Source organism: Psittacula echo (assembly GCF_963264785.1).
Source record: "Psittacula echo genome assembly, chromosome: 7".
Classification (NCBI taxonomy): domain Eukaryota; kingdom Metazoa; phylum Chordata; class Aves; order Psittaciformes; family Psittacidae; genus Psittacula; species Psittacula echo.
This window is the reverse complement of record NC_137740.1, coordinates 17,120,925-17,144,867: the sequence shown is the minus strand read 5'-3', so window position 1 is coordinate 17,144,867 and position 23,943 is coordinate 17,120,925. Positions and strand designations below refer to the sequence as shown.

Below are 23,943 nucleotides of genomic sequence, written 5' to 3'. Positions count from 1 at the left end.
AAAAAATACATACACTCAATTTTATTATGGAAAATTCTAGAGTTTGTAATTCTATGAAACAACTTCAGTGGGGCAGCCTTGCCTTCAGTTTTCAAGTAAAAATCCTTCCTTTCTCACCCCATGTCTCTCTTCTTAGATATTTCTTTTGTGTATCAGCCTAAGCTTATCCTTGACATAGGCATAAACATGTGTAAATGTAAGATAGAAAAAGAAATTAAAACCAAGTATTTGGTGCATCCTGTCTCAGTACTTTTACTCTGAAAAAAGTTGAGCCTTTTTATTTGTACCTATTCGCTCTTTTCCATTTCTCCTCCATTTTCATTTTGTGTGCTTCTTAACTTCTGTGGTTTGTTCCCAGGGCCCGTATCAAGATACACTGGAGTTTCTTTTGGGAAGTAGGGATGAGTGTAAAAACTTCTGGAAAATCTGTGTTGAATATCACACATTCTTTAGGCTCTTTGATCAGCCAAAGCCAAAGGCTAAAGCAGTGTTATTCACCAGAGGGTCATCATTCAGATACAGGTAGGGAGAAATATAACAAAGTCATTAATGATTGAATTCGTTATATCTTAGAAAATGAGATCAAAAAGAAAAAGTATTCTAAAGTCATTCCTTCCGTCATTCTGATCCACGGTGTTTCATAATGTTTGTACTTTTGTTGGGTTCACAGCGGACGAACACAGAAGCAACTAGTGGATTATATTAAGGACAGTGGGATGAAGAAAACCCCATATGAAAGGTACGTACAAATACTTTTTTAAGGTGAAATGTATTTGAGACTTTCATAGTGCCCTTATTTCCTAAATTTCAGTGTTTATAAATGATGCTTGAAGCACGTTCATTGGTTGAGTTCTCAGTTACTGAAGTCTACCTCAGATTTAAGGTAGCTGAACTAAATTAGAAAAAAAAATTATACTGTTGTAATGATTTATGAAGCTTAGAAAAGTTTCAGCATCACATTTTAATGTCCATGGACAATGTGTGAGTTAGCATCTTAAGTTCAGTATGTTTTGAAGATTCACTGAAATCAGTGAGGACTTGTCTGCATGTCACTGTACCTGTGCAAGTAGCCGGTGGTAGAGCGCATAAGTGAACTTGGGAGCTGCAAACCTCAAACTGTGCCCTTAAATACTAATGAACATATAACTAAATAAGTTAAGAATGTGCATTTTAATTATAAAATTGCCATTTACTTATTTAATGATTAAACTATCTAGTCTACATGTGAGAAATTCCTTATAGTCTTCAATCTGAAAGATTATAGGAACTTCATGGGAATTTTGTGTTTATCTACTATTAATATGTACTTTTAATGTCTTAGACTCCAGCTGAGCTCCTTTTTAATATGAAAGATTGATTTTTTTTTCTTGTAAATTATTGACATAGAATTAATGTAACCATGAGCGTGATGCAAGATACCACATAGCATTTTGTATGCCATAAATTATATGGTTAACTGAATTATAACTTGTTTGTAAAATTGTTGCAGATTAACTCATTCTGTTCTTGAAGCCATTCGTTTGTAGATGTTTATACTGATGACAAAGGAAGAAGTTAAACTAAGAGTACCATTTAGTCTAGTCTTCTGCCCCAAGTTGCGTTTGAGTTCTCCTTCAGTGGTATGAATGATCTGGATCTTGCTTTATTCCATTTTCTGTATGTTTCTTACTCTTGCTTTGTTTAATTTACAACTTTTGTGGCTGGTTCAAGATTTAAAAAAAGATGAAAAAACACAGCAACACAGCTTGAGATGTTTCTGTTGGCTACTAGAATGGAAGAAGCTGAGTTGGGAAGGGAGAACGCTGGTTCATGTCTTGGATACTCACGGAATGCTCTCTGTTTGCAGGAGGCACAGCAAAGTCAGAGCGTCCACTCGTGCTTCAAACACAGAAGTGCCAAAGCAGGTCAGTTCTGCAGCACTCTATATTGCAGTCACAGAAGTTGGCAAACAGCTTTCTGAGATAACAGTGAAGGAGAGGTGACCTGACTCAATTGTTTGTCTGGAATTACTTTCACTGTTTGATCTTTGTCCCTGATGCACGGTTTATCTTCTTTTTGTGGGTGATATCAGTTTTGATAGTTGTAGCCAGTGGTGTGTAAAGAGAATAATATTTTCATTTTCAGAGTTCAGCTTAACTGAAAAGAAAATGTCATACTTTCTAGGTACTATCTAATTGCTTTGTGTGGAAGTCTCAAGTTCATTGCCTAGATGCCTTCCACAGTCAGTTCCAAGAAACAAATGATGCATGTTGAATGCAATTGCTGTACATGCAAGAGGTTAAGGAAGCATCACAGGGTTATGCTGTCACTGTTTTGTGCTACTTCCCCTTGTGTATGTCTTTTCAGCAGAGGGTATAAAATGCATGGATTTAATCTTCCATCCAGTTACCTGAATTCAGGAAAAAAGATCTTGCCTCTTACTGGGGCTGCTGGATCTGTTTCTGTATGCAGTGTAAAATGAGCTCTTTTGAAGCATGTATTCCTTCTGCATCAGGAACTGGATGCTACATTTGGTGTTATGTATAGTAAAAATATTTTTGTGTTGTGTTTCTAATTTTCCTCTTAGAGTGTCCCATTCATTGAGGGCTTGAGAAGCCCAGGGTCTCCTGCCTCAGCAGCTGCCCCCTTCCACCCAGTTCACTCATCGGCCACTCCTACTCCTGTCCTGCCCATCTTTGCAGAAACCAGCCCTTCCTCTTCGAGCCCCCGAGAGCCATACACAAGGATTCCAGAAAAGAACACTGCAGCACCAGCAGAAGAAGTTGGGAGGAAACTGATGCAGCAGCCTGGATCTCCCATGCTCCAAGGTGTTGGGTTTGGTAGTATTGCAGGAAACTGTAACCCTGCTTGTCCTGTTGTTGAGAATGGTTGCCATTTAGATCTAGATGTAGAGAGGAGTAGTAAGGAGAGCAGGGTTGCTGTTTGTAAAAATGACAATGATGAGGATGACTTTACCACAGGTGTTTTCATTGCTGAACAAGATCATCAGCATGGCAGTCGGGGTGCCCCTCTTTTCACATTGACAAATTCACAGTTACAGGTGTCAGAGGAATTTATTGATGATGACCCAGCAGAAATTTCCTTTTTTGCTGGTGGCTCTGAGGCATTTTCATATATGTACAGTGGTTTAGAGTTAAAAGGCTCTGATTTCTCTAAGCATGTGTCAGAGTTGCCTGGCTTAACTACAGATGCCCTTCAGCAAAATACAGTTTCTCCTCAGTCGAGCCCTGACAGATACTCAACTGAAGCTGTAGATATGAATATGGAAGATGAGTTTGAATTTGAAGAAGGGAGTGATTTCAACGGCAATGAGAGACCATCAGATACCTCGGAGCTGTTCAAAGTGAAGGCTCAAGCAAGCAGAATGCAAAGCCTCCTGAGCCCATCAGAAACGAGTTCACTCATCAACAACCGCTCCGAGAGCAGCTCCCTCAATAACTTGGTGCTGAACGGTGCATCCTCTGTTCATGCATACAGCTCTGCGAACCATTCGGAGGCCAGCTCCATGGTGAACTTCCCTGCCTACTCGGTGCGCTCTGAGTCCAGCTCAGCTTTTCAGTTCACAGACATTATTGACCAGCTGGAACAGCTGAGCTGTCCACCTACCACCACGGAAGACTCCAGCAGCACAGACACGGATTCCTGGGACTCTGAAACTGCTGCGCCGCTGGATGAAAACCTTTTCTTTAGTAACCCTTTTGCTCAAGCCACCAGTGAAAACTTTGCTTTTGACTTTCAGAACAATTTAAAAAATCTCACACAAGAAGACTGGGCAGAGAAGCCACATGTCAATTGATGCTTGATTTTTGTGATGGATCCCTTTATGCTGTTCAGGCTTAGAACTGAAAAGGGTGTGGTATCAGTCACTTTAAGCAAGAAAACTCTAATCCAGTGACTGGATTTTAAATCACATAACATAGTTGATTTTTAGTTACATTTTTTCACGTACCTCTTCAGTTTCCCTCAAAGCATCCTAGCTTTGGTGCTGCCTTAAAAGCCTCACACTGCATCCAGAATGTGTTACCATAGGCTACAATGTTCGTAAAATACTGCCTTTATGAAAACCCAATGATTCCAGAAGAGTGTCATCAGCTGGCACATGTAGCCATCACAGATTGCAATATATTGAAGGACTTCTTTGACTACAAATGTACCTGTAAGAGAGTCTGGAATAATACGCTGTTACTCCAACATCTGAATACAACAGTAACTTTTGCACATGCTTGTTAACAGGCAGACAAGTCCCATAAGTCAGCTGTTTTCCTGCTCTGTGGCGAGAGTCCTCGTTTTGGGGCTTTTTTATTTGTTTGCTTGTTTCCACAATCAAAAACCAAAAAAGGACAATCTTCAAATCAACTATGAAGGAAAGTTTTAAACTATCAACCTATGCAACGTGTCTGTGGTATACTTCAAAGAATAAATAACCTACGTGGTAGTTTAGAAGAGCAAATGTGTATGAATCAAATGAAAATAGCCAAAACATCTTATGAAGACAATCAGAGTATTTTCTGACTTCAAAGTGCCTTCAGCAGTCTAGTAACAAACAAGTACCCTTCTGCTTTGCAGCAGTTTGGAGATATATGCATAGATTATAAAAGCACTTAATCCCCATTGCATTTTGTCTCACTTTTTTCTTTATTTAATCACTGTGCATAAAATGCTTACAAATTAATTCATGAAAGTGTCCTTTATCTGTGGAAGACAGATGGTGGTGGTAAACCCAGTGATAGCTTTAACTTTCTCTTTAAAATTCGGGCTACAATCAGAAACATACCATGATCTTTCTGAGCAATTGAGGTGTGAGGAGGAGCCAGTACTGTAGAAAACAGAGCTTTACTGCTTTCATGATTTTTTTTTAGTCAGGTGATTTGATGTGAGACTTGATCTGTAAGTTTGAGAACATAATTGAAAAGACAGTTACTGAACTGGTCACATCTAATTTAGCAACATTTATTTGGGTGAAACACTAGAAGTTGTGAAATGCCCTTCCTGCCTGCCAACCTGATGGATTGGAGGGGTGAAATTCTGAGCTGCAGCTTATAATAGCAATTTTTTACAGTGCTTTGCTTTTGTATGAGTGAGAACGTGAAATATAGAACACCTGTCTGAAACCTTTTGATGGAAAGCTTCATTTCCTTCAACACTTTGGTTTTGGGGTTCCGTGCTGCCCAGTTTTCAGTCTTTTGCAGAGAGAGTGCCGTACTAGTACAGTGAATGCCTCCAAAATGAGCAGTTTACAGTTACAAGCATAACTCTATGCTCCATATTATTCATATCCATTTTCTTAAATGTGGATTTGATATATTGTTAAAAGACCTCAGTTCTTTACTCAAAACATTGAAAAAATCATGTTCTTTCTCAAAATTCTGATAACTGCAAGAGAATTCCTCTCAGTGAATGGTAGAACATGAGGAGGTAAACAGCCTTTAATCTCCCATTTCTTCCAGTTTAGCTTTTACCAAGGTATGATTATTCTTCACAGCATTTACTTTTACATTGTGGTTACTGTGTGTGAGTGATTCCACTGTTGTTCCACAGGGAAACCTGTCCCCTTTGTCAGTGGCACGGAAAATCAAAGCACATTTAGCACAAAGTGTTAGTTTGGACCTACAGGAATGTACAGCACTTTGATTGCTCTTTTTTGTTTAAGTGCTATACTTCATTAATTTTTTTCTTCCATTGAATATGTGTTCTGGCTCTTCATGTGGCTTTATTCGTGCCTGTGGAGATGATGTTGTGGATGTGTAATGCGGTATTTCTAAATAGGCACTTGGAGGAGGTCTTCAGTTGTGCCCAAAGCTGGTACCTTCAAGTATGTTTTAGGTGGTTTGTCTGATTTCCTTCCCACAACTACATTGTGTAACTTAAAAATGAAACAAAAAAAAGACAAAAATCTGTCTGCAGACTCTTTTACAGGTGATAGAGCCAGGGACAAATATGTGGATAAAGATTTAGAGAAAGGCCATTAATGTATTTAGAAAAAGAATCAGGATTCAGCTATTTGTGTATAATCATGTCTGCCTCCATTTCATGTTCTGTGTCTCAGTTGCAAGCATCCTCTCTCAATGTGTTGGAATTGTTTAGTATGGGAATAAATCCAACTGAATTGTCTAGGTTTTCAAAAGATCTTAGGAAGAAGCTGCCTGTATTTTCAGAAACCATGCTTGGCAATCCTGAGAGAAGGCTTGCCAATATGCTCTCTTGCACCACAGTTAGCTTGAAAAGGCGTTTTTAGTGTTTTCTTCTTGTATTTTGCAACTGTGCAGATCTTTTATTGGCAATTTTAAATCTCAGGGATTTTTTTTAAAGAAATACAAGGTAATAGCAGTCTTAATGCCCCTTTTGTTTTCTAAAGGAATGGGTGTGACTAGGATCTTGATCTTAGAGCAAGATGTGTGGATCCACAGGTGAGGATGTACATGTACAGAGCTGCTCAGATGTAGGTGTTGGTTACGGTGTCACCAGGAACACTGATCCTTCACATCATCTGACTCTTCTGTATACCTGGATTTAAGGTGCTTGAGCAAAGGTGATGCTGGTCAGCACCTACAAGCTGATACCTTTGCGGGGAGTGCACACCATGGTGTACTTCCAGGCTGTGTGAGAGTTCATTGCTGCTGCCTGTTAGTTATATCTTTGCTGTTGCTAATTGATAGCATGTAGTTGTCCTGGTTTCTTTCTGGGCTTTTCTGATTTTTCAAAGCTATGTGGTTTCTGAGGATATAGTTGCATGTTTAGCTCTGTTGTTTTATTCATGGTTTCCCAGACAGGCACAAAAGGGGAAAAAACATAGTTTATCAGCAGAGTTTTTTATTATAGTAAGAAAGCTGTGAGAAAAGGTTCTTCATTATTTCCTCAAAAGTGGTGAGTTCAGATTTGCTTTCCAATACAGATGGAGAGAAAACCAGCCTGCCTTTGAGGGAATGATATGGCTTGGTGCTTCACAGTGAACTTGAGTACCAATTGGGAGTTATTTTAGTGCAGCAGAGGCATACCAGACATCCTCTTATTCCCCAGCTGTCTCCTGAGGTGGCAGAGAAGGTGAGAGAAGGAAAGCCTTCTGTTCTCTGCCCATATCATTTGTCTTTGGGTCGCCTAAGGGAACTGGTGAACTTTGGGGCAGTGTGGTTATTGTCCCAAGTACCAGCATGCTGTTAAGCTTTCAGCGTTACTCCTTGTGGTTTGTTTTGGTTTCTTTTTATGGTGTTGATACTGGTAAAACTTAGTTCCTGGTACTGATTTCTGTGGTAGGAGTAGATGAAAACCTAGGTGCAAACCTTTGCTTGTCCATGGCAAGTGAGTGGTCATCCTCTCTTCTCCCCAACACTCACTTCTGCAGGTACGTTCTTTCATGTTTGCTTTCTGCCCCCATCTGTGGGAGGCTGGGGGAGGGGACAACATATATAGGTACCTATATTTCTAGTCAAGGTACAGGTTTTAGTGCTGGGGTTCTCCAGCACAGACAGCCACTGGGGTTTCCAGGCTTGTTCTCCTGCTCTAGACTGTGCATCCACCAGCTCTTGCACTGGTAGATCAGTGAAGGGAGCGTGCTGGAGCTATTGCTGTTTGCCATCCTTCTGCTTCTCTGTTTTCCTACTTTAGCAAATACGTGTAGCCATAGAAAGCATGGCAATATTAGTGGCTTTTCAAAATGAGTTAGGGTTTAGCTGTCTTGCAGTCCTCCACTTGGCTTGTTGCAGTGCAATGAAAGACGCTGAGAAATGTGTCTTGAGTGGGTAATGTAATCTGCACCTGTGTAAATCTGCACCTTGTTTCTGCATCTGTGTAAAATACACGCTATATATGTGTATACTTACAACCATTCTATGCTTAACACATTTATTAAATGTAAAGCATTACATCAGAACATTTTTGATCTTCATGTATTCAGTTAGTGGAACTCTTAATTTGCACAAGACATGGGTCGTAGAATATTCTCTGAACCATCTACCACCCGGTTAAACTTGGATAAACTTTACTAGCATGTGTTAACTATGGCATGTAGACTTTGTGATTTTAAAGTACTCATTCATTATTAAAGGAATACATGCTGTATATTTTCCAGGACTTATCATATTTTATCTTAGGATGGAATAGGGCAATGTATTGAACTGCTCTCAACTTTCATGTTAATTTCCAGTGAATTTTAGAGTTGCTGGGTAATACCAAGTATTGATCTCTTTTTTTCCTGTGTATATTTGTATTGTGGTGGTAAGTGATTCTGTTCAGGGTTTTTTTGTTTGTTTTTTTGGGGTTTGTTTTGTTTTGTTGGTACCTTGGGTTTGGTTTGGTGTTGGGTTTCTTTGTGGGTTTTTTGTTTTGGTGGTGGTAGTTTTTGTTGAGTTGCAAGTCTTGATAAAGGTAAGATTTTGTGGAGACTCTAATAAAAGTCATTCTAACTTTATGCTTTTTGGTGCAAACCTGTCGGTAAGTCATTCCCATTATTGTCATTTTGCAAAAAGTTCTAAGCCATAATTATCCAGTATTAATGGAATGAATGGGTATACAGTACAATTTTCATTGTAGTCCTCTAGCTGTCACTACCTGTAGTTTTTAGTAGATCTTACATTGCACTTATCACAAATGCTGTGTGTATATGTATGGGTATACATATACATTCTCTGTATGAATATGGGGAGACTACATGTTCCAAACCTACCATAAAATCCACTTATTGGTCATCTGCTCTTGGGCTTTTGTAGGGTTAGTCCACCAGCTGAGCTGTAGCTTTGCAGGTTTTAAATTTGGAGCGTGTTTAATTGAACCTGGTTTGTGGGAAGGTGTTTCTCTCAATTTTCCAAGATCACAATACTGTGCCATTGCTCAACGGCCACCAAGAGCACGGCTTGTGACAGCCCTGCGGGTCAGTAAGAATCCAGATGCTCATTTATCACCATGTATGTACAGGTGCCTTGGTTAGAGCGACTCCCCAGTTAAATAGGTGCTGCTCTTTTCAGGAAGGGGTTACGTTCAGAAAACAGAGGGCTGGAATTTTTAAATTGATCTCTTGATCTCTTGACCTTTGTCTCTTTATGCCATAAATGTTTTAATGAATTACTTGCTGGGATTTTTACTCTGTGTCTGTTCAGATTGCCGGTTATGAACCTACAGATCTGTACTAATTCATAATTTTAATTGTTTATGCAATAAAATAAGGACGACTTTGATATAAATGACAACATGGGCTTTTTAGCTTTATTTTTCATTACCCCTGTGTTTGATATAGAATAAATATTTGTTCTTCTAGCCAAGGCATCTTAGAGTTTTATTACCAGTTTTCTCCAGACAGTTTTCCTCCTGTACCCCTTTGTTGAAAGCAGAGCACAGCTGGGGCAAATATTGGTGTGTGATTGTCAAATTACTGGTTTGTGCATACCTTTTGCTTGGGTTACAAATGGGACTAGAAGTTCAGAATTCATTATCAGAATTATGTTTATTGTGGAGACATCTCTTAAGCTGGGTATGTCCCTCAGACTCTCTCCTGTATATTTGGTTTTACTGAAGCGTGTCCCTTGTTGCAAACATAGGGTATGGAGGCAAGTGCGTGTTATCTAGACTGAAAGTTCTCCTTCAGGAGCCTGTGAACAATATAAGGGTAAATCCTCTTCTTCTGAATCATGTAAACATTTGCTTAAAAAAAATCAGCAGTACTTGCATACGTTAACAGAGCAGGTTTCTGGACTATTTGGAATTGACAATTTTTATTATGCTTTTTTAATTATTCTCCACATTCTGTTTCCTGAGTTATAAAACAATGAAAACACCGACTCCTAAAAGCTTTGCTTTTCAGGAAGGAGGAATTATTGGTCAGAATTGTCTCTGACTTCATTTTGGACATAAGGACATTTTAGAACATAGCAAGTTAAATCAAATTCAAACCCTTTAATAGAGTGATAAACTTCAATAGTTTTGGTTGCAAAATTAAACCAATTTTATATAGACTCAAGGAAAATCTGTCACTAACATAAACAAGTGATTTATCACAGAATCCCAGACTGGTTTGTGTTGGAAGGGGCCTTAAAGCTCATCCAGTTCCAACCCCTTGCCACGGGAAAGGACACCTTCTGGTAGACGAGGTTGCTCCAAGCCCCGTCCAACTTGACCTTGAACACTGCCAGGGATGGGGCAGCCACAGCTTCTCTGGGCAACCTGTGCCAGGGCCTCACCATCCTCATAGAGGAGAATTAATTTAGGTTGAAACCCTGACCATTCATTTCAGTGATGCTGCAAACGAAGTTTGTGCAGTCATAATATGAGGCCAAGCAGATCAAAGTTGTCAGTGCAGCATTGAGAGATTTCTGCTGTATTGGGTCTGTCTGAGATAGAGTTAATTTTCCCCATTGCAGCCAGACTGAATACTCACTGTGTCAGTATAAAAGTTTACAATCTGCAGTTTATAACAACAGATACATATTCTTTCTTGCCTGCATAGGGAGGGGAAGGTGGCAAAAGAAGGGTGGTCATTTCAGATCCTGACACAACTGTAAAACCGGACTCTCCTACAGCATCACATGGAGGTATATCTTCACGGGTACATACAGTTTCACTGGGGCACATGCCAAGTGCTATAGACATGCTTTAACATTTAATGATCATTTTAGGATAACAAAAAAATGAGATCTTTGAATTTAAAGTCTTTTAGATATTTTTTTAGGCTCTTAGACTGTTTTTGATTGTTTGTTTAAGATTCTCTAACTCCCAGCTATCCCTCATTATTTTAAAGAGATGATTTGCAGGGGAAAAATGTATTAGTTGTGATATTTTGAAGTAAGGAAGACCAGGGATTTTCCATTATTTCAGTTGTAGTTGACTCTGATTCTGTGACATCAGCTTGCAGAATGTGTGCAATGGGTTCAGCAGGGCATTGGGCACAGGGGAACTCTGGGCGGGCTCCCATCGTCTCAAGATCAGCCGCTGCTTTAGTGTAAAAAGAATGTAATCTATTTGAAGCAGTAATAGTAATAATAATAAAGTTACATCTTTAAAGGCAGTCAACCAGAGGCTCACCTGTCTGATAAGGATTGAAATTTGAACTTCACATAGCTTTTAGGACATCTAGTAATGTTTTGTTAATTGGGATACTGGTTTTGCTTTCTGTCTTTGAGTTGTTTTAAGCATTCAAGCATAAAGCTTACAGAACCAGTACTTGCATTTGATTTTTGTCAAGGTTTGCACTCAAATCTGGGTTTCTGTGTAGAGATTGACTTTAGATTGAAGAATGCAGTATGTTGAAACATGGAAACATCCCTCTCAAGAATAGTCCATTTGAATAGTATTTGAATATACTGGAGGATGCTGGTGCCTGCGGGGCAGGGGAGAACTTGGTGCACCAGGATTTGATGTCAGAGGAAATAAGTCCTGCATTTTCATCTTTGCACGAATACTTCTACAAGTTTTCTACATTGACAGCAGTTGAAAGAGGCTACAGCTGCTCTGACTGTTGCATGGATGCTTCCTTTGCCGTCCTTCTTCAGGAGAATAGAGGATTGCTGTACATCTAAACTGCATGACTGGGAGCCCTTTGCTGCTCTAGTGGAGAAATACTGTTGGATTATGACAATGAAAATTTCAGTACATGCTTGTAACGTCATCTGCCAAGATACGCCATCAGATTGAGTTTATATCAAACACTTAAATGTTAGCAGAAAGCTAACCCAACTGCTCCTGACATTTTATAGTCCTTTCTAGAAAAGACAACTTTCAGAAGTCACATGGACCTTGGAAAGGTCCTTTGCAGAATTTGTTATTTTAAGTTGACAGCTTTAAGTTGCAGCTGTAACAGCTCCTTCCTACATTCTTTATTGCTTTTGTCTTAGGGAAATACACATCAGGCTACAGGGTGACCTCCTCTAACTCTTGGTGTGCAGAGGAGGGGCGCTGTTGTCCCTGAAGAAGTGATAGGCATTTGCCTCTGTAGGTTTGCCCCCTCTCGGGCGGGGAGGAGAAGCCCTGTGCTTTGGCATCTTGGGTGCTGGTTGTTGTTTCAGGCTTCTTGAGGAGCTTCATGTGCCTCTCTTTTTCATAGATCACTCTGGCTTTAGGCAACAGGGTTCTTGCTGTCAGATACAAACGAGCAAGTGTTTGAAATGAGTTTAATGGCCAACTTCCTCTGTTGGAGGTGATAAAAACTAGAGTAACTTGGTTGAAATAGTCGGGTGGTGGAGTTTGGAGCAAGTTACATCCCTTTTGCTTCCCTAGCATGGGAACATTCTGTTTGTCCAGAAGCAATTCAAGTTACAAATTCTGGGACATGTTGCAACATCGTGTTAAACTCCAAGAATTTAAAGAAGGTCCTCACTTTTAGCTTGACTTGTTTTTAAGCTGTTGTTTCAGCATCCCTGGCATGTAAAAGCAAACTTCCAATACACTCCTGTCCCCACAGATGTGAAACAAATGCCAGACATTGTTGCTTTCCAGTGGTACTATTAAAAGCAGTGGGAACAAAGAAAAGGCTCAGGCAGACACAAAGATCTGGTCCAGAATGACTGTGCTCGGCTAGTATGTTAATAGTTAACTCCTCCGCCTGGATGATCTGAATCTCTTCCAGGTGACTGAGTGCAGCACTGTTTAGCTTCCTGCATTTGTCAATGTGAAAACACGCACTCGGGCTCCCTCGCCATTGTCAAGCTGCCGGCGCCTTGCGGTGGTTTTGCTTCCTGAGCCAGAGAGCAGCAGCCGCTCCTGCCAGGAAGGAATCAAACAGCTCCTAACTCCTTCTCCTCCGGCACGCATGCCCTGTCAATATGTCAGGAGATACTGGAGAGCTATAGGGGCCAATTATTCATGGTTTTTTATTTAAAGCCTTTTGGAATGATTTGTAGCTCGTCTGGGAAATGATGAGTTGGCAGGTTTTGTGTCGCTGTTGATTTTCCCTGAGTTTCGTTCGGGCAGGTGATTTAGCCCTTGCTGGGGCTTCTAGCACACAACAAAATCATGCTGGGGAGGGCTGTGAGCATGGCTGAGCATTTGAGCAGGGTAGTGAAAGCTGTAGGTACTGAAGTACTTGGTATCCATTCAGTTGCTTGATCTGACAAAGCTTGTCTATTTATTGTAGGGAAGATCAGGAAAAAAAAAACATAGATAGGTGAGGTTAGGTAGGAATTCTGAGGGCATTGTGGGAGTACCCGGAGTGTTTGTGACCTTCGTTTGGTCACAGAAAGCGGCAGGTATTCCTGAAAAGTTATTTTCACTGTGAACACCGAGGGGAAGCCTGCAGAAGAGAGGAGAGCAGCTACTGTTCCGAGGCTTAAATTCACTGTAACGGTACCTTAGGTATCGGAAATCTCTAAAGGGTCCACAAATGAAATAATAATAAAAAATACTGACAATTAATAAAAGCAAAGCAGGACAGGTTACCCCTGCTTCAGACACGTTGTGCCATGCGAGAGGATTGTGTCCATCCAATTAATACTCAGTGCTGAGTTTTCCTTTTGAAATCAGTAGATTATTCTGGTCAAATACTTAGAACAGCCAGGAATGAAATCTCTTGCATGCTCCCTTTTTGTATAGCTATAGGTTTTCCTCTCCCATTTGTATGATTTTGGAGATTTCTGAATGTATTTTTAATAATGAGCTTTTACCTGCTGGAATGGAGAAGCAGCAGAATGATTTGTCCCAGGTTTTTTGCTGGAGGGAAAAGTAATTCTGATTTTTAAAAAGAAAAATTAAAAGCCGTGCTCTTGTTATTGCAGTATAATCCAATGTTGCAAACCCTGGTGCTACTCAACAAAATCCAGCGGAATGTAAGCATTTTGTTGAGACACTAAACAATTTATCCTTTACCTTAGATGCACTTGTAAAAGTGTCTGTCCTTACTGTGCTGCCGGGTAACAGCTGGGTTGCAAGGAACACTCAGTTTGCTTTAGATGCATGCTTCAGTTTTTGGATGTATATGTCTTCTTTCTTTTTTTTTTTTTTATTTTTGCCTTTTAATAATGTGAGATTGCAATTTATGCTTTACAATAACTATGTTCAAAACCATGTTCTCTCCTTTTCCACTCCATCTTCCTGTTCTCTTCCCACCAGGCCTCCCAGTGGACCATTCTCAGCTCTCTTCCCTTGTGCTGAAGAATCCCCTAGGCTTGAACCCGACATTTCAGGTGAACTTGAATGCAGCTGGCCAGGGTTCATCTCCTCTTTTGAGTCCTGTTCTTAGTGATGCTGGTGGTGCCAGGGTAGAAGAGGATGACGAAATGAAACGTAAGGTAAGACAATAATGTGACAAGGAAAGTGATGGTTTCAGATGAGGAGCTGTGCTTGCTGGTCACTTAGTATTGATTGCATTACATGTTGTAGTAGAATAGATGTGTTTGGTGCTTAGTGTTAAAAACTCCAGTGCTGAAGGTTTGGTCAGGTCTGTGCTTCTCACTGTTATGATGAGAATCTCCACTGATGTCTTGGCCTAGGTCTTGTCTTGGCTTCTGCTGCTGGGACCAGTGTGCTTAAATGCTTGTAGGAGAGAGCACAGTTTAACCAATAACTGAGAGTTGAGATGGAAACAGTCCAACTCTGTGGGTTGTTTCCACCTACCTACCCCCAATTTTCAGCCTCCCTATCTCGTTTAGACTTTTTGAGATAGAGTTTATGGCATTAACAGATCACTCTGCTGTTAGTTGTCAGTGGTTTTTCTTTCTTAAATACCTCCTCTTGTTTATCCTTATACCAGGGATAGTATAACCTGGAAATACCTGCAGTGACTGCATTGTCTCTCCTAAATGCTGAAGCCCAATGTGATATTTCAGAAGCTTGAGTTTTCATTCAGGCTGAAATGAATTTATAAAAGAATCTTGAAAGAGAACTTTTTTATTTTAATTGGTCTTAAGCTTAGTCATTTCAGAGACTTCTAAGGCTTTGATGCCTATTTGAATACAGTATTTTAACTTAAGCAAGCCCAGGCAGAAACTGATGTTAAATGGGTTAAATTTAACTAAGTTGAATTTCACAGCAGTTTTGCAGCTTTATTGTACAAGGAAGACATCTTAACAATAGCTCTATTAATAAAGTAGTGATGCCACTGTATTTCCACCTAGTTAATCAGGTCATTTGTATGTAAACTTTTCAGTTCTTACAGTGTGGATTTTCCACTCCATGCTGCCGTGATGCTGCTGTTGCTGTAGAAAGCTGCAGGGTTTAGTTACTTTTCAAGTCACTGTTTGCTTTCATTTTAATGGTAAATGTCTCCTTTTCTAATGGAGGTTGATTGTAGCAATCTACTTGGAAAGTGCATAGAAGCTGGGCTTTTATGGTGTGGGTTTTTTGTTTTGTTTTGTGTTTTTGGTTTGGTTTTTTTTCTGTGAGTTCCCCGCACCCAGAGATATTTTTATCGCTTCTGAAGTCAAAAGTTGAGCAGTTTTTCTGTGCATGGACTTACTCTTTATTTGTTTATTTCCAGATCTGGTAGTTTTGTGACATTGTAATGTAGGTACAAGGCAGACAGGATGGTCTTTCTTAGTCTCATAATCCTTTGGTTTTGGCCTTTATGAGTTCAGAATAGAGCTTTTCACTCAACACAAGCAGTTCACTTGGTGCAAGCTGCATCTAGAGAGTGTTTAAGGTTTCCAGGTGGGATTATGTGTACACAGTATGTTGAAACACTAGTTTTTCCAAGTGGGGATATTTGCCTAGATGCCTGCTATGGCTGTAGGAATGTTTTCTTTGGACTTTGGAAGCGGACTGATTCCTTAGGGAGTTCTTGTGTTTGTTTTTTTTTCAGTCATGAATTGATTTTCTTTCCTCTGGCAGTGCCTGACCAGTAGTGAAGGTGTTTGGCAGGGCCTCTGTTATACTGTGAGCCTTCCACTTCTTGGTGCTTCTGCTACAGGGTCTGCCTCGCAGCTGCTGCCAGGACTCAGCACAGGGGATTCAGTTAGGACCCAAAAGACTGAGAAAAAAAAAATTAAGGGCATTAGCTTTCAGCAGGGAGCAATTAAGAAAGCAGCAGGAACTTCAAGGAATAAACCCAAAGGTGTGATGCAGTGGGGAAAGAGAAAGGAAGAAGATGCTCGGGAAATGGAAAGCATCTCTGTGCCTCAAGCAGTCAGCTGGAGAATAAAGTGAAAATGTGCAGAAGTGCTCAAAGGAGATGAAAAAGAGCCCTTGCAAGCTATGGGAAGTGTGAAGTTGTGGGCATGGTGTGTTTGCACACGCCCTCACACTCTGTATGTTTTCAAGGAAGAAACAATACAGAAAAATGTTTTTGAGAGGGGGGAAGAATCAATCAAGTGAGGATCAAAGGACAAGGTGTGAACTGGGGACAGGCAGGATCTTTTCCAGAGTTCTCAGGAATAGAGTGGATGATGTATGTCACTTCAGAGTAACTCTTTAAGCAATTGTTTAAATGAGTAAGAGGCGGTGGCAGGTGCAGGTGTGCTAGGAGGCTGCTGGGGAGTCCCCAGAGTGGAGAGGTGATGCTGGGAGAGGAAATGAGCAGATATGCATGTGTGCAGTGATGTAGTGCAGAGCTCGCAGCTGAATCATCTCTGCCATGGCTACAGAGATGAGGCTTCCTGTGATCTGTTTTCACAGCCTGTGGTTGATTCCATACCCAGTTTTGCTTTGCCTTGGGAAACTCTCTTTTCCATGGAAGTTAGTCCCTTAAGGGCATTGTGCGCTATAGTATCCTCTGCAGAACCCAGGAGGCAGCATACACAAAGCTGTGTTACACAAAAAACATACCCATTAGCAGTAATTCTCATATAATGTAAGAGACTTCTGAGGTTGCAGCCAAGCTAGCGTATGTTGTGTTCTGTTGATTTATTAGCAGGGTGTTCCATGACAGGTAAGTGTGCAGGAGGAAGAGGGTGAGATAAAATGGCTCTGTCACCTGTCTTCAGGGAGGTCAGGAAAATGATAGTCCTATCCTTTGGAAAGAGGCTGCTTGAGAAGGACACCCACTGAGGTTAAACAGCATTTTGAGGGTTTATGACGCTACAGTCAGGCAGATAGCCCGAGAAAATATAAAACATACCTGAAGCCAAGATGAGTTAGGACTTTCCCTTCCATCATGTACCTGAGGCAGGTACATTAAAGTTAAGAGGATGGCTATGGTGTGAATAGAAGTAAGAATGTGAGAGTTTGTCCTCTGGTTCCTCTAGGGAGGGTGCTGATGTTGGGACATAGAATCTAGCATGAAATAACCTGAAACTGGCTAGATAGTTTCTCAAAATTAATTATTTGAGGATACACACCTCCAGGGATTCTATGTGACTAAGATGGACTCAATGGATATATCACTGAGCAACCAGGAAAACGTCTCCTCCATGAGCATTATTGAAATGAAGGATTTGGAAGCACTGAGTAGCTGTGCTGACAGTGCTGGGGGGCATCTCAAAGTATCTCTCAAAAGAGAATTATTTATTAACTTGGTACATTCAAGGAAAAGGGAGAAAAAAAGTCAAAGCTTTGCTACCCTCAGGAGGAGCTAAGATGGATGCCAAATTTTGACATAACTGAAATGGGTTTGCTGTCATTTATTTTCACCAAGCAAGGATTTGGCACAAAACTGCAGCACAGCATAGTGCGCTGAAGAGACTAAGCAGCATCTTAGCTTGAAATGTGATTAGTTCCTTAGTTGTTGCGGAATGGACTCAGTCGGAGATCAATGTGATCAGACAAAAGCCATTTATTATAGAAAACTAACTCTTTATATACTATTTCTTAAAGTTGTTTGCACTAACTTGGCCCACTTTGATTGGATACATATCTTTGAGGCCCGTAACAACTAACATATAATTGGTTAAGCACAGGTGTGAGAACCTGACCTTTCAAGTTTTCCAACAGTCCTCAATTTAGCAACTCAGTAAATTCCAGCTCCTTCTTATCTTGCTGGGATTCTCACTCCCAGTGCCTCGCTCCCATCCTCCTTCACCTTCTGTTGTTCCTTGGTTCATGTCGAACTCCACATAGGCACTTGCTGATCTGGGTACATGGCTCTTCTTTGCCAGAAAGTCATCCACACTTAGTATTAGTTATGTGATTTATTTTGCTGTTGTTTTCATGTGTGTTTCCAGGCTAGCTCTGCTTTTGGTTCATTACAGCTGCAGAACATCTCTTTTCACTCTTTCCTTCCTTTGTGCTTCCATGTCCATTCTGTCTTCTCTTTTTCTTAAATAGCAGCCCTGGAGCCTGCAATTGATGTAGTTTGATTTTTGTGTTTTCTTAGCTAATTATTACAGTCTTCAAAGGGTTTGAGTGAAAGCTGTAAGTGGAAATAGTTTTGGAAAAGGACTGTATTGCAAATCTGCTGTACTTTGTTTGATTAGGGAATTGTTTAAAACCTAGGAAGACTGGAATAACTGTTTCCAAATTTTTATAAAGTGCTCCTTTGATTTTTGAAAGTTCATGTAACCAATATATAATTGACTATTATTTTCATAATCTTGTAATATAAGTAGTATTTTGTAGTAAAGTCAGTATTGGAGAATATGATACTGAATACAGAGATGCCCTGTTAGTAATCAACTGCTTCATTTGCACACTGCAAAGGGAAATGTATGTAAGGTTTGAGCTTGTGCTTAGTAATAAATAGAACATTTGTATTTTAATACTTGATTGAGTACTGTGTATTCTATCTAGCGCTGCCCAGCTGACAAGGCATACTTCATAGCAAAGGAGATTCTTGCTACAGAACGGACGTATTTAAAGGATCTGGAAGTTATTACAGTGGTAAGAGGGTTTGTTTAACATTCTTTAATGATTTTCCATCTTTTAACAGATTTGTAATTGTTAATTGGGGAAAACTTGGAATTCCTTCCAGATATCAGAAGAAGGAAGTCCTATGATAAAGCATAATCCATGAGCCATGTAGCTGTTACCTTCCGTGTTACATAGGCCCTCATGTGAGGGAGGAGTACCTTCTCTGAACTTCCATGCTTAGCTCCAACAGCTACATCATGTGTCATTTTGATGTCTTAGGCAAACTTTCACTTGGAAAATTGTGAACAAGGATGCAAATACGCAAATATGATTTTTGCATTCAACTTCAACAATAGTCATTGCTGTCAATTCTGCTTGTAATCTATCAGCTCTGCAGAATTCCTTGGGGAGCTGTTGTCTTTGTCCCTTCAGATTGTGAGAGCAGATGACAATTGCAGAGGGTGTTAACGATCCTTAGGGCTTTGAGGAGTTTTGTCTTTTTCTGTTGCTTCTTTTTCTTTCTCTTCCTTTTCCCTTCCTTTCACCCAGAATAGATAAGTGAGTCCTTGTTTGGAGGACAGCTTTGAGCTTCCAACTCTCTTTCTTTAAAAGCCTTTATTCATGCAGTCCAGGTTTGAACACTTTGACTGTTGCATTCATAGAATAGTTAGGGTTGGAAAGGACCTTAAGATCATCTAGTTCCAACCCCCCTGCCATGGGCAGGGACACCTCACACTAAACCATGTCACCCAAGGCCTCATCCAACCTGGCCTTGAACACCGCCAAGGATGGAGCATTCACAACCTCCCTGGGCAACCCATTCCAGTGCCTCACCACCCTCTCAGTAAAGAATTTCTTCCTTACATCCAATCTAAACTTCCCCTCTTTAAGTTTTAACCCATTACCCCTTGTCCTGTCACTACAGTCCCTGATGAATAGTCCCTCCCCAGCATCCTTGTAGGCCCCCTTCAGATACTGGAAGGCTGCTACGAGGTCTCCACTCAGCCTTCTCTTCTCCAGGCTGAACAGCCCCAACTTTCTCAGCCTGTCTCCATATGGGAGGTGCTCCAGTCCCCTGATCATCCTTGTGGCCCTCCTCTGGACTTGTTCCAACAGTTCCATGTCCTTTTTATGTTGAGGACACCAGAACTGCACACAATACTCCCAAGTGAGGTCTCAGGAGAGCAGAGTAGAGGGGCAGGATCACCTCCTTCGACCTGCTGCTCATGCTCCTTTTGATGCAGCCCAGGATACAGTTGGCTTTCTGGGCTGCGAGCGCACACTGCCAGCTCATGTTCATTTTTTCTTCGACCAACACCCCCAAGTCCTTCTCTGCAGGGCTGCTCTGAATCTCTTCTCTGCCCAACCTGTAGCTGTGCCTGGGATTGCTCCGACCCAGGTGTAGGACCTTGCATTCCTGTAAGCTCTAGTTTTAATTTCATCAAAGAGAAGCATGAGTCCCTTAACTCTGCATGTCTTCAGTTGAGGTATTCTCTGCAAGCTCAATGAGCATCATTTCTCTCAGATTCCTCCTAGAGGCTTCCCAGCACTTCTCCTGAAAGATGGGGGAACATCTGGTACCTCAGAGGTTTGGGGTTTTCTTAAATATTTTCATTCCTCCCAGAAAGAGAATGGAAAGCAATAAAAAAGTGCAGTGCGTGACATGCAACAAGATGTCTCCAGCTACTGAATAACTTGCACAGGACTTTTAAGCTTTTCCAAATTACGTCTTCCCTAATATTTCTCCTTCCTTCCTGCTGTTTCCCTATGCACACACTTTCTCCTCCCCCATTGCTGTGGGAGCAGGAATTTTTATGGTAGCAATTAATTTCTTACAAGGAGAAATGTGTCTCATGCATGTTTTTTTCCGGCAGTGGTTTCGCAGCGCAGTCATCAAGGAGAACGCTATGCCAGAGGGCCTGATGACATTGCTCTTCTCTAACATAGACCCGATTTATGAGTTTCATCGAGGCTTTCTGAAAGAGATTGAGCAAAGGCTATCACTCTGGTAAGCATTAATAGTGTGGTGCATGGGCAGTGAGCAGGGTGACCTTTTCCTATGTCCTCACCTCAAAACTGTACTTAATCTCTTTTTGAACTGCTATTTCTGTGTAAGTGGAATCAAGGAAAAAGTCTTTTAATACATTATAGTTTTTTAAAAGGTACTGTATACATTTTGCAAAGGCCATTTTTCAATTACTGCCTTGTACGTAGTATCATAGAATGATATGAATTGTACACCCAACCAAGGTTTTTATCATCACTTAGACTGGAAAAGACTCTTAAGATCATTGAGTCCAACCGTCAATATAATCTGGTGTTGTCTCTGTAGCCTTAGAAAAGAGGAGAAACACAAGGCCAAAAAGATGTGTGGGTTTTTCAGCACCTGGTTAATGAATCTTCAGGTGAAATCTAGGAAACACTTTTGTAATTAAGACTTGAGTTCAGTTCTTGCAGCACAATTTATTTCAAAGAGCGTATTTTCAGTCTTTTAATCTTTGTATTACTTTCTCCTGACCTGAGATGTAATGTATTGGACTACAATTACCATTCAAAAGGGAGTAGTTAACATTGACAAAAGTATGAACGAAAATAAATAAATGTGGGTGGGATCATGATATGATATTTTTTCAGAAGTCTGAGAGGTTAAACTCCCAAACAGACTTTAATTTCAGACAAGTTCATTTCTGTTCCTTTCACAGTTTTCTGAGCATGGCTTTGTTTGTTATTTCATGCAGCTTCCATATTTCTGTACCAAGTTTTCAACCCAAACAGTGAGATGGGAATGTTATGTGGCTACAAATGGATAGAGGAGGCATTAATGTTAGTACTGCTTCCCTTAATTTTACTAAAGGAGTCCTTCAAATGCACAGATACCCAGGAAGCGTTTGTTAAAGTTTATGTCCTGAAGAACAGGGGAAGGTGGAGGGAGAGAATCGAAATTTCTTGATCTCCCATGTACTGCACTGCCTTATTTTTTCCCCTTACATGTATTTCAGGGAAGGAAGAACCAATGCTTACGTGAAAGGAGATTATCAACGCATTGGAGATGTCATGCTCAGGAATATGCGTACCCTGAAGGTAGATAAAGGATTAAAACCATGGACTGTCAGAATTGTTGAGTCAGTTTTTTCTTTGGTCAATGATGGGGGTTCAAGGCTTGGCACTTCCACTAAACCCAAACTGACTTGCAAATAATTGTTGTTGATAAGCAAGTAAAAACCCCGTGCATACTTACAGTAAGGTGTTATACCACTGTTGCTTATCTGACCACCTATGTTTACCCTCAGAAAAGGTTGTTCAGCAGAAGATTTAATAATTTAATTAGCTTCACTGTCTCTCCTCTGTTTGCACAGCTTGAACTCACCCTGTGGAGACGCTGTTTCATAAGGGTGTTTAATCGAAAATATAAATACTTTTTTAACTGCAGAGTAGCTTCTTCTGAAATGAGGTCACCTTCACTTGAAGTGCCTTCGTATGGGACAGTTAACACTTGTGCTGTCGTAGTGGAGTAATGATTCCATTAACATCAGGGAGTGGTTGCTATTTCTTATTATATTAATGTTTTGCTTTGACCCAAGTAAATTTTTGTACGATTCAACAGGAGTTTACCAGTTATCTGCAGAAGCATGATGAGGTCCTGACAGAACTGGAGAAAGCAACAAAACGCTTGAAGAAGCTGGAAATGGTGTATAAGGAGTTTGAGCTGCAGAAGGTTTGCTACCTGCCCCTCAACACATTTCTGCTCAAACCAATTCAGAGACTGATGCACTACAAGTTGATCCTAGGAAGGCTTTGCAAGCACTACACAGCAGAGCACCAGGACTTTGCTGACTGCCGAAGTGAGTGAGCTCTCAGCTCTATATGTGCTAGGCAGAAACGAAGTTGTGCCTGTACCCTGGGTGAGACAAGCATTATATCTACAAATTCAATGTAAATGCTTTTTCTCCATTCAGGACCTCTGACTCTCACATGCAGCTTCATGGAATACACAGGAACTTTAATTTAGATTGTTGAAAACACAACTGCTTAGTGAATACTGTAATTTAAACATCCTAAAAAAAACCCCAACTAGAATATACCAAGTAGAATAGCAGAAAACTGGCAGGAGGCAGCTTAATTTAAAAAAAAAAAAAAATAGTGTTTAGCTTATGTTTTAAAATTAACTTTGTTTTTCTTGAAGGATTTGGTACCAGGTTTCCCTGCTCTCCTACCGTGCTCTGGTGCAGGACTCTTAAGCTTTTTGCAATAGACAGAAATTTGCATTAACTGCTGGTTTGGAAAATGCAAACAATAACTTAGATATGGACTGTTCTCTTTGCATGGAATTAATGCTTTTTCTGGCATTCACAGAATCCCAGACTGGTTTGGATTGGAAAGGACCTTAAAGATCATCCAGTTCCAACCCCCATGCAATGGGCAAGGGCACCTTTCCACTAGACCAGGTTGCTCGGAGCCCCAGACAGCTCAGCCTTGAACATTCAAGGAAGTGTTTTTCTCATGGCTAATCTTGATGGATCTTAGTGTTTCAATTAAAACTGGAAAATCGGTCCTTTTCTTGTCCCCTTTTTTAGCAGGGGTGTGTATCCAGGTTTTTTAAGAACTCTTCGTCATTTATTAAGTAAGCGTAGGAACAAGCACATAAGAAGCATAGGAAGCCATATGAAGTTGATTGCTGGTCTCTGTTTTGCCCCTAGGTAGCTATAAAATATGCTTTAAGAAGTTGGCAGTAGGTCCCTTCCAAACTATTCTGTCCTATTCTAAACCTGGCTATAAATTTCAGATTCAGTTTTCCAGGGATAAAATCGGTGGCCTGGGTTTGTCTGCTCTGTTCTGATCCCCTTGGTGCCATTTTCTTATAGATGCACTGAAGGAAGTCACAGAAATGACGTCTCAGCTACAGCAGAGTCTCATTCGCCTGGAGAATTTCCAGAAGCTCACAGAGCTGCAGCACGACTTGATTGGTATAGATAATCTCACAGCACCTGGTAGAGTAAGTACCTTTGCATAGTCTCCAGAGCTTTTATTATTTTTGTTTCCAAGGAAGTGCCTTTTAACGATGTACTTGCCATCACTGCCTCTCTGTATTATGGAACAACTCTAAAGGCTTTGTGTAATTGTCTTCATAGTAGGTCCCGTGGAGATCTTGATGGCCTAGGGCATAGATCAAAAATGCTTCTGCTTAGACTCTGTCTATAGTTTTGTGTTTCCAGTGCTGCAGATACTGGGTACATGGGGGTACAGTGCTCTGTGTTTGGGTGGGAAGCACTATGTCGTGTACTCTCTAGGAAATCCACTGCCACGTCGGCT

At 40.6% G+C, this 23,943-nt stretch overlaps 1 protein-coding gene across 2 annotated transcripts in view; it reads left to right on the top strand.

The window, feature by feature from the left end:
* Positions 1-23,943, top strand: part of FARP2 (FERM, ARH/RhoGEF and pleckstrin domain protein 2) — a gene marked incomplete at both ends in the record, with an annotated part of 70,977 nt that overhangs the window by 36,114 nt on the left and 10,920 nt on the right. The window contains 10 exons of one of the 2 annotated variants that reach the window (XM_080623279.1): positions 359-522; positions 671-739; positions 1,847-1,904; positions 2,567-2,807; positions 14,026-14,204; positions 18,574-18,663; positions 20,508-20,641; positions 21,633-21,714; positions 22,238-22,475; positions 23,496-23,626. In XM_080623279.1, coding sequence (XP_080479405.1) covers positions 359-522; positions 671-739; positions 1,847-1,904; positions 2,567-2,807; positions 14,026-14,204; positions 18,574-18,663; positions 20,508-20,641; positions 21,633-21,714; positions 22,238-22,475; positions 23,496-23,626 — 1,386 coding nt within the window. Of the gene's footprint in view, positions 1-358; positions 523-670; positions 740-1,846; positions 1,905-2,566; positions 2,823-14,025; positions 14,205-18,573; positions 18,664-20,507; positions 20,642-21,632; positions 21,715-22,237; positions 22,476-23,495; positions 23,627-23,943 lie in introns of both variants that reach the window. The other variant, XM_080623278.1, reaches the window with a different exon arrangement.